The 10,573-nt window shown below is 47.1% G+C and overlaps 1 protein-coding gene across 1 annotated transcript in view; it reads left to right on the plus strand.

The window, feature by feature from the left end:
• Positions 1–2,470, plus strand: part of PTPRS (protein tyrosine phosphatase receptor type S) — a 291,141-nt gene extending 288,671 nt beyond the window's left edge. The window contains exon 34 of the mRNA XM_058163586.1: positions 289–2,470. Coding sequence (XP_058019569.1) covers positions 289–357 — 69 coding nt within the window. The 3' untranslated portion in view covers positions 358–2,470. The remainder of the gene's footprint in view (positions 1–288) is intronic.
• Positions 2,471–10,573: the final 8,103 nt, after the last annotated feature.

A 10,573-nucleotide genomic window follows, 5' to 3' on the forward strand; every position in this document is an offset into this window, starting at 1 on the left:
AGAAACATGGAGATGGTGAGTTCTAGTCCTGTCTTAGCTGTAAAAGTCAGCTAGGTGACTTTGACCCAGTCTCTCTCTCTCGGCCCAACCCACCACACAGGGTTGTCATGATGGAGGAAAATAGGAGATAGAAATTGTGTTGGATATTGAGTCATTTGTACAAATAATAAAGATGGGATAGAAACAAATAAAATTAAGAGGAAAGATACATTTTATAAATAAAGAAACAAATTGAGCAATCTCTGCCTGCCAATAAATAACCCCTGGTCTCCTTCCTTCCCCTCCCAGGACGAATACCAGTTCTGCTATCAGGCTGCCCTGGAATACCTGGGAAGTTTTGACCACTATGCAACATAATAAGGAAAAGGAAACTTTTCAAAAGCCATTCGTTGTGCAGACTCCTAACACTTTTCAGCCTGCAAGGCTCCTGTTTGAGCGACGCAAAGCTAGCCTCGACCTTTCTAAACACCTACAGACTGAATCAGAAAAACGTTGCCTCCCCCATCCACCCGTTTCGGATGCTCCGCCAGGAAGGAGGCGCCAGGGGAGACCCCAGCAGCGACACCCCCTCCTTCTCCCGAGGCGCCGCTGCATCTCCAAAAAGGACTCTCCCCACCCCCTCGGCCTGTGTTTCGAAAACCCCGGAGCCCATCCCCAGGGTGACTCCGAACCAGGGCGGGATTTCTCCCCCCCCCTTCTTTTCCTTCTTTTTAAGTGGCGAACTTGTTGTTCTTACCTCATCTGGTGTCGACGGTGTGGGGAGCACCCCGCGTGCAACTGAACCAGAAACCGAGAAACCGTATTGAATCTTTTGTTATTGCAGCAGGCGCCGGTCTCGTCCACAGACCTTGGAGAGCAACGGTCCGGTTAGGGAAAAAACAAAACCAGAGAGATACACACAGACAGAGAGAGAGAAAAAAACAGAAACAAACCTAAAACAACTGATGGGGAGAATAGCGAAAGAAAAATCTGGCCACCACAAGTAACATTTTAGGGTTCGGTTGAAGTACTAACCTTGCGGGCGGACTTAAAGGAAGCCACTTGAGGTGTGAAAAATTAAGAGGCAAACAAAGCAAATTTTGCATCAGGTTGGGGGTGGCAGGACTCCACGCCAAGGAGGGTTGGGCGGTCCTGTGGCTTCTTTCTCAGCTTAGCTTCTCAAACACTTTTAACATTCCTCTTCTTTTACCAATCTTCTTAACCATGTCAAAAAGCAAACCAGAACAGGCAATAAACACGTCCTCCCATGCCCCACCCACCCCCTGGCATTTCACATTTTGCAAAAAGAAACAACAACCCCGCAGTATTTGCTACACACCCACACATAATCTAAACTCTGAATTCTGGAAATCTGCAAAAATGCCAGTTCCAGGTTATCTTCTGTTCTCCAGGTTTCAAAAGAGTTGGGGGCGGGGGGGCGTGGAGATTTGAAGTACATTTCACAAGAGTTCCAATTTTTTTGTTTTGTTTTGTTTTCGTTTCGGTTGTTTTGGGGAATTCTTCCCCCTACTTTTCTGATTCCCTTCTTAGCCCATCCAAACTAGTCTCTCTTTTTTTGTTGTTGTCGTCGTCGTCGTTGCTCTCATTTATTTTTGTGGGCGTTTTAACTTCCCCTTCCCTGATGCCAAAGAGAAAAATGGCAGATTTGAAGAGAGCCTGTGGATTTTGGGGGACAGAGAAAGCCCACGCGGGGGCTGCCTTCATGTCCAAATTAGGGTCTTCACCTCTTAAGAGAAAGGTACTTTCCATTCAAAATTCAGGCAGAATAAACCGACTGCGGAGGATTTGGTTGTAAGGATTAGGCCCCATCACCGAGTGGCTTTCTTTAAAAAAGGTATCGATGTAACTCTTATAAGTGACATTTATTTCTTATTTTTATTTCCTGGGTCTCCTTTTTTTAATAGTGTAATTTTTTTTTCCTTTTTTTAAAAATATGTAAAAATACAAAAGAATATCAGTCAATGAATTTACAAAAAAAAAAAAAATACTACTTATTTGTTCATATTATGTTTAAAGACAAGTCTATTTTTTCACTGTAGAAATGTTAACGTGTAATGGTTGTGTGACATAAGAGAAACGCCGTGCAAAATAATTGCTACTTTTACATATTGCTTTTCTACCATTTAAAAAAAAAAAATATGAGAGGAGGAGGAAAAGGAAGGAAAGGGTTCACTGCTCACATTTCAATGAAAATGTTGCTGCTTTTCTTCTTTTTTTCCCCAAGAATTATGATGATTGTTGTTAATCTCTCTTCTAGGGCATTCTGGGGGAGCCTTGCCAGACTTTAAGGATCCTGGAGGGGCAAAACACCGGGGGGGTCTTTTACCCCTGAATTGCCCCATTTCTCAACCTCTTCCAGGCCCAATGCAAACACCCAGAGCCCCAAGAAAGCCTCCCCCCCCCAACCACGCTGCCTTTGCATCCAGAGAAGACCCTCCCTCCCCCCCAAGAAAAAAAATCCAATTTAAAATCATCAGTGATGCTCTTTGACAGTCCTGGAGAGGCTCAAAACGTCTGCATTTCCTGCTTCTTAGGGGGTTTTTTGGGGTGGGGGTGGGTGGATGCCAGCTGGATCGTGTCCGGGTGGACAAAAACGCAGCTCCAAAGCTCTGTTCAGCCTTAAAATACGGGGTGGCCTCAGGCCGGTCACTCTCTTGCTCTTAGCCTAACCTACCTCGCAGGGTTGTTGGGAGGAGAGAACCGCTCGGTGTGTATCCTTCGGAGGAAGGACAAGGGACCCTCCACGAATTGGCCGCTTTCCCCTGGCAAGGTGGGCACTTCTCTGGATGAAGGCTGCCGAATCCTTAGGCAGTAAAGCACAGGTAGTCCTCAACTTACAAACAGTTCACTGAGTGACCGTTTGTAGTTACGACCGTTTTTCACACCGAACAACTTCCGTCGCATCCCCATAGTCGTGTGATCAAGATTCAGATGCTTGGCAACCGGTTCACACTTAACGACCGTTGCAGCGTCCCGATGGTCGCATGATTCACATTCAGATGCTTGACAACTGACTCACGTTTGTGACGGTCGCAGTGTCCCTGGGGTCACGTGATCCCCTTTGGCAACCTTCCGGCCAGCAAAGATAGTAAAATGGGGCCAAAACCCACTTAACAGCTGTCTCATTTAACAACAAAAATTAGGGGCTCAATTCTGTTGGTAAGTTGAGGCCTAACCTGTAGCTCTTTTTCCGAAAGGGATGGTCCATACGAGCAGCAATAGACACATATCATAAATATAGACAAAGGTACGATACCGAGCCAAGTCACGGCCCACCCCAGGGGTCCCCCCTCCATCCTTCCACCCTGTCCAGTCCTGGGTTCAAGTCCCACTGTCGCTTCTGAGGGATCATTTCCGGGAACGGCTGAACCATCTGGGTTGAAAAACCTGAACCTGTTTCTTTCTTTCTTTCTTTCTTTCTTTTTTTTAAAGGGGAGGAGGAAAGGCGAGGAAACGGATTCTCCTGGCTTGATCAGAATGGTATTTTTTAAAAAATATCTCTCTATATATATTTGTGAGCTCTCCCTCCCCGTCTCGTTTGCTAAACTTTCTTTTACAGGTTTTGGACATTTGGAAAAGAAAAAGAAAAGCTTATTTTGGCAGGGCCGGGGAGGAACAGTATGCGTGTGTATGTGGGTGGGTGGGTGGGGGAGGCGGGCTGTGGAGGGGCCGGACGGGACCAGCTGCCCTTTTTTTCTTTCCAATGGCCTCTCCTCCCCTCCTTTCTGCGAAAGCGAGGCCCCGGCGCCAGCAGCCTGCGATGCCAAGCGGAAAACGGTCTGAAGTGGTCGCCACGCCACTCTGTATGTAGATATATATATTGACTTTGTATTAAAGGAAGATTGTCTGGAAAAAAAAAGAAAAAGAAAAACTGCAAGGTGTTGGAAAAGGTGTTTGTTCGGGGGGCAGGGAGGGCGAAAAGGGGCCCGGAGGGAGGACGGGAAGGATGCGCCAAAGTACAACCACCATAGGCCAAAAATATTCCAAGCGGTCACCCTGACCACCGATCGTAGAATTGGGCAGAAACTCTTCTCGCCAACACTTCTTCCATTGCTAAACCAGGGGGTTTGCTCGGGGGTCTCGGTGGGATTGCTGGAGCCCTCCTTGCAGAGAACGAGTGAGGTGGTTCAGGGGTGAAATCCAGCAGGTTCTGGAGAACCGGCAGCGGAAATTTTGAGTAGTTCACAGAACCGGCAGTGGAAATTTTGAGTAGTTCGCAGAACTGGCAAATGCTACCTTTGGCTGGCCCCAGAATGGGTGGGAATGGGGATTTTGCAGTATTCTTCCCCTGAAGTAGGGTGGGAATGGGGATTTTGCAATATCCTTCCCCCCAAGAGTGGGGAGGGAATGGGGATTTTGCAGTATCCTTCCCCTGGAGTAGGGTGGGAATGGGGATTTTGCAATATTCTTCCCCCGAGGAGTGGGGAGGGAATGGGGATTTTGCAGTATCCTTCCCCTGGAGTAGGGTGGGAATGGGGATTTTGCAATATCCTTCCCCTGCCCCACCCACCACGCCACACCCACAGAACCGGTAGTAAAAAAATTCAATTCTACCACTGAAATGGTTCCTTTCTCTGCCTGTGCCCCCCACCCACCCACTCCCCCAAGCCAATTTGGGATTTTGCTGGCCTCCACGATTTGTGCCATGATGCGACGTTTGCCAGGTCTGAAAGCCATCTTTTGCATTGGGACGACGTTCTTCGTAAGTGGAGGACCACGGCTGATCTACAAAACCTCTCGAGCTTCTCTGAACAGAAGTTTCCGCTCGTCCCCTTCCCCACAGCCTGCAGACCCCAGCTATGGAATTAAACCCATTTACCAGCATCCCTTCCAACTCTAAATGTACCGCCGAGGCCACCATGATAGCATAACGTCCTGGTCTTCAGGCTCTTGCATCGATTTTAATTTCTCTTCAGTGTCCAAAATGTATTTATATATCACAATTTTTTTCAAACTTCCATCAGATTTGGGTATGTGAAGGCTTCCATCGTTGAGAGCTATACTTGCTTTCCGTACTTCAAGTCCAAGATGGTTGGACTCCAACTCCTAGAATTCCCCAGCCAACGAACCTTGACCATAGGTGGACTTCAATCCCCAGAATTCCCCAGCCAACGAACCTTGACAATAAGGTGGACTTCAATCCCCAGAATTCCCCAGCCAACGAACCTTGACGATAGGTGGACTTCAATCCCCAGAATTCCCCAGCCAACGAACCTTGACGATAGGTGGACTTCAATCCCCAGAATTCCCCAGCCAACGAACCTTGACGATAGGTGGACTTCAATCCCCAAAATTCCCCAGCCAACGAACCTTGACGATAGGCGGACTTCAATCCCCAGAATTCCCCAGCCAACGAACCTTGACGATAGGCGGACTTCAATCCCCAGAATTCCCCAGCCAGCGAACCTTGACGATAGGTGGACTTCAATCCCCAGAATTCCCCCCATCCAGCATACTGCATGGGGGGAATTCTGGGAATGGGAGTCCACTCATCTTAAAATTGCTGAGGTTGCAAAAGTTTGCACTACGGGTTTGTGCCACATGCTCAGACCAAGCGCGGTGGTGACAAAATTGAATGTAACATAAAATTCTACTTTCTGTCAGCAAACCTTGACTTACTCAGTACTAAAGTGGGTTTAACTTTTGACACTGCAAAATAAAGAGAAAGAAGGAAGAAAAATACCTCATTCTTAGTAAAATCTTGGGTAAGCAGACGAAAGATTAGAAATTAGCTTTGTGTGACTTTTTACCCTTAACTTTGCAACAAAAGTCCACACACACACGCACATCTCCAAATCTGCCTCACTTTTAAAGCAGAAACTCTGAAAAAAAACATCTCTACCAAGGACAGAGTTATAATCTGACAGATCTAACGATCTGATTTTTATCCAGGTTTGGTGCGCCGTCTGAACACAACGTTTGTCAAAAACCTGAATTTAAGAGGTCCTTTAGCCCTTTTGAGTTAAAATAAATTTATTTTAATTAAAAAAAAATGGGACCAGGCTGTTGCAAATCGGGCTGTTCCCATCTTCCCTGGCTTTTATTTCCGCCGTAACTGGAAATGCGCTAACAAAAATGTCAAGTTACCCAAACTCTCTTATTATTTTCCAGCACTTGGGACACAGCCAAGGCGAGGAAGCATCAAATTCTTCAGGTTGTAAAATTGTATTCCAGATAGTAAAAATACAATATTTTGCAAGAGGTATCGAAAGTAATAATCCTGTGGGTAAAAATAATAATAATAATAAGAGTCCAGCATCTTTCGTGATCCTGATACTTACTACTGTGGCTTACTATAATGGCTTATTACAGTGCTGGTATTCAGACGGTTCGGACCAGTTCATGCGAACCGGTAGTGGCGACCTGCAGGTAGCCCCCCCACCGCATCCCTCCCCCCAGTTCTATGCTGCCCTATTTAGCCACATTTTCTACATGAGTGCAAGCCGTACATATGAGCAAAGCGCATGCATAGAAGGCATTTTCGGTATGTGGTGAACCAGTGATAAAATCATGTGAAATCCACCTCTGGTTTACTATATAGAATAGAATAGAATAGAATAGAATAGAATAGAATAGAATAGAATAGAAGAATAGAATTTTATTGGCCAAGTGTGATTGGACACACAAGGAATTTGTCTTGGTGCATACGCTCTCAGTGTACATAAAAGAAAAGATACCTTCATCAAGGTACAACATTTACAACACAATTGATGGTCAATATATCAATATAAATCTGGTTTTCAGCAAGCCTCATCCAGAGTAAAGAAAAGCTAGTCCTTGATTTATAATGGTTCATTTAGTGACCTTGCAAAGCTACAACCACACTGAAAAAAGTGACAGGACCATTTTTCACTGTTACAACCTTTGAAGCGTCTCATGATCTCATGATCCAATTCAGGCGCTTGACCACTGGTTCATACTTACGACCGTCGCTGTGTCCCAAGGTCGTGTTATTCCCTTTTGCGACCTTCTGACAAGCAAAGTCAATGAGGAAGTGAGATTCGCTTAACAACCAGGTTTCATAACCAACCGTCGTGATTCACTTAACAACGGTGGCAAGGAAGGTCGTAAAATGGGGCAAAACTCAAATGCCTCACTTAACAACGGAAATTTTGGGCTCAATTGTGGTCGTAAGTCGAGGACTACCTGTATTGGGTTTGCTTAAGAACGGCAGCATTCGCTTTAAAACCATTGTGTTTATTTAACAACTGCCACATGAAAGGTTTTAAAATTGGTTACGTGGGTGATCCAATTTACAACCATGATGGATACGCTCCATTTTGGTTATTAGTCGACGATTATACTTTTTCTCCCCCACTCATGGACCAATTCAATATGTGGTACCTTGCTCAATAGTAATACCTGCGAGAGGGATCTTGGAATCCTAGTGGATAACCATTTAGATATGAGCCAGCCGTGTGCAGCAGCTGCCAAAAAAGCCAACACAGTTCTGGGCTGCATCAACAGAGGATAGAATCAAGATCACGTGAAGTGTTAGTACCACTTTATAATGCCTTGATAAGGCCACACTTGGAATATTGCATTCAGTTTTGGTCGCCACGATGTAAAAAAGATGTTGAGACTCTAGAAAGAGTGCAGAGAAGAGCAACAAAGAGGATTAGGGGATTGGAGGCTAAAACATATGAAGAACAGTTGCTGGAATTGGTTATGTCTAGTTTAATGAAAAGAAGGACTAGGGGAGACATGACAGCAGTGTTCCAATATCTCAGGGGTTGCCACAAAGAAGAGGGAGTCGGGCTGTTCTCCAAAGCACCTGAGGGTAGAACAAGAAGCAATGGGTGGAAACTGATCAAAGAGGGAAGCAACTTAGAATTAAGGAGAAATTTCCTGACAGTTAGAACAATTAATCAGTGGAACGACTTGCCTGCAGAAATTGTAAATGCTCCAACACTGGAAATTTTTAAGAAAATGTTGGATAACCATCTGACTGACATGGTGTAGGGTTTCCTGCCTGGGCAGGGGGTTGGACTAGAAGGCCTCCAAGGTCCCTTCCAACTCTGTTGTTATGTTATGTTATGTTATTATCATTATTATTTATTACGGCCCTACTTGATTATTTGCAATCATTTCAGATTTGTGTCACTAACAGAAGCAACAAAAATAGTAGTTCTGCCTCTGGAACAGTGCTTCTTAAAGGAAGGACTTCAACTCCCAGAATTCCACACAATATCAAGGTTATAATAAACAGTGCAACGCTGTAAAAAAACAGACAGGGATCCACTCCCCCCACAATACAGGCAGTCCTGGTTTAGCGGCTGTCTCGTTTAGTGACCATTTGCAGTCACGCCGGAAAGTGATGGTAAAAGGAATCTTGCGACCATCCTCCCGTCAACGAGCTTCAGAGGTCGGTCAAGCGAAGGAAAGCTGAAGTCAGACCCGAAATAGAGTTGCGGTTTCACTTAGCGACCAAATTGCTGGTTCCAATTGTGATCGTTAATACGAGCTGGTTTTCATTCGGTGGGGAAATGAACTTAGCTGAAAATCATAGGTCTTGTTGTGTCTTGCCCGCTCTCACCGCAGCCGGGGTCTTCTTATCTGCTTCTGAACGCTGAGGAATGTCCTAGTATGCCTCCAGCCCCCAGCCCTGGCTCCATGCCCAGACAGGCTGAGGAGGAGGAAGCACCTCCCGGCCCCAGCCCTGACTCCATGCCCAGGCAAACGGAGCAACTAGACCCCTCCCCCTCCCCCACAGCATGTGAGCCTGAGGAAGGTCAATTGCCAACAGCTGCCGACCGGAGTGACCCTCGTGTCAGAAGACTTGATAGGCGGCGGCGTCAGAAGGAAGGGAGGGGCAGGCCTGGATAAGTGCTGAGTCATGGAGCCACACCCCATGGCCTATATAAAGGACCTGCTTTCTGGCAGTCTCTGAGTCAGGCAAAGTCTACCTTATCTTGCTGAAGTCACTTTCTGGTCTCCTGCCTGCCTTGAGGACTTTGCTAGGACTTTGGCAGAGCTGCAGAGGCACGCCTGATTCGGATTTCCCTGACCCGGCCATCAGCGGAGGAGTGGGACACGGCCCCTATCCTCAATCCTAATCCTAGTCCCGCCATAGAAGGGCGTTTTCCCCTCTTCTCCTGACTCTGTCCCCCTGTTCAGATGTGCGGGAAACTTGAGACAGCCCACCCCACCTCTAACATCCCTTCCATTTCCCCCACTGCCTTGCCACCATCAAAGCCATCAGGGCTTCACCGTCTCGCAAGCTCTCCGAATCGCCTCCAAACCTCCCACCGGAAACTAACCCACTTAGAAAGCAACAGGCTTTGAGAGGAATCGTGGAACTTGTTCCTTGAGGTCATCAAGACCAACCCTTTCTCTTGTGGGTGACTCCAAATTAGGATTGGACCGGATGGCCTCCCCGCGCCCTCCACCTCTTATATCCTTGTGTAAAGAAAGCCTCTGTTGTGACCCAGGCCCCAGTAGGTAGTAGGAAATTCAGTGTAAAAACAAACAAACTTTATTCAAACAGCTGAGAATTACTTCATTCTCAGCGTAGTTCAACTAAATTAAAGCAAATTCCTCCCAACACAAATTCCTCAGTCCTATCACCAACCTTGGTCCAATTAAGCAAACTGCCAAAGGCCTTTCTTGACAAAAGTTCAGAAGACACCGATACAAAACAAATGCAAAAAGACAAAGCTATCAACGTTGTTTTCCGACAAAGAGCCCAAATACCGTTGCTGGTCTTTTAAGCCTTATGGGAGGGGCCAATCATCTCTTGGCCCTACTCCCGAGTCATCCTCTTTGCTTGAGCTGCTCTTGCCTTCTGGCAGCTCTTCTCATGCCTCACTATTGTCAGGCTCTGGAGGCTCTGGAGTCCACACCTCACTCCCCAATGGCCCTGGCCCCACCTCAGCCTCCGACGCAGAGCCTTAATCCAGGCCTTTCCCAGCCTCCAGTACTGGCCCATGCTCTTCCTCAGCCTCATCGCTGTCCGACTCCATTGCCAGCTCCGCAGGCTGCTAGCGGACCACAACAGCCTCTAAGGCAAGGGTGTCAAACTCAAGGCCCGGGGGCTGGATCTGGCCTGTGGAGTGCTTAGATCTGGCCCATGGGGCTGCCCTAGAAACAGGGAAGGACTGGCCCGCAGTGCCTTTGCCGGCGAAAACGGAGCTCAGGAGGTGTGTGAACTCCATTTTCACTGGCAGAGGGTTGCAGGAGTCTGTCACACCGTGGTAGGATTCAGACGGTTCTGTCTGATTCAAGCAAACTGGTAGTGCTGACTGCGGTAGGCCCCGTCTATTGTGACTCCAGCCCCCGAACCTGGCCCCATGCCCGAAAGTGACTCCGAGACTGAGGGGGAAGGGCCAGTAAGGCTTACCTCAGGAGCACCGATTCCTTTGGCTCGGCTCCAAGAGCCAGAACCAGACCAGTTGGAGGACGTAATGAGGCCATCATCACCTGATTCCTCCCTTCCCCAGGCTACGCCTTCAGACCCAGCTGATAATAATAATCAAGCTTGGCTTGACCTGCGCTTCAGAAGATTAGAGAGGCGGCGTCATCAAAAGGAAGGATATATAAGGAGCTTTGGGACTGCTCTCAGTTCCACAGGAAG

Source organism: Ahaetulla prasina, chromosome 1 (assembly GCF_028640845.1).
Source record: "Ahaetulla prasina isolate Xishuangbanna chromosome 1, ASM2864084v1, whole genome shotgun sequence".
In the NCBI taxonomy this organism is placed as follows: Eukaryota; Metazoa; Chordata; class Lepidosauria; order Squamata; family Colubridae; genus Ahaetulla; species Ahaetulla prasina.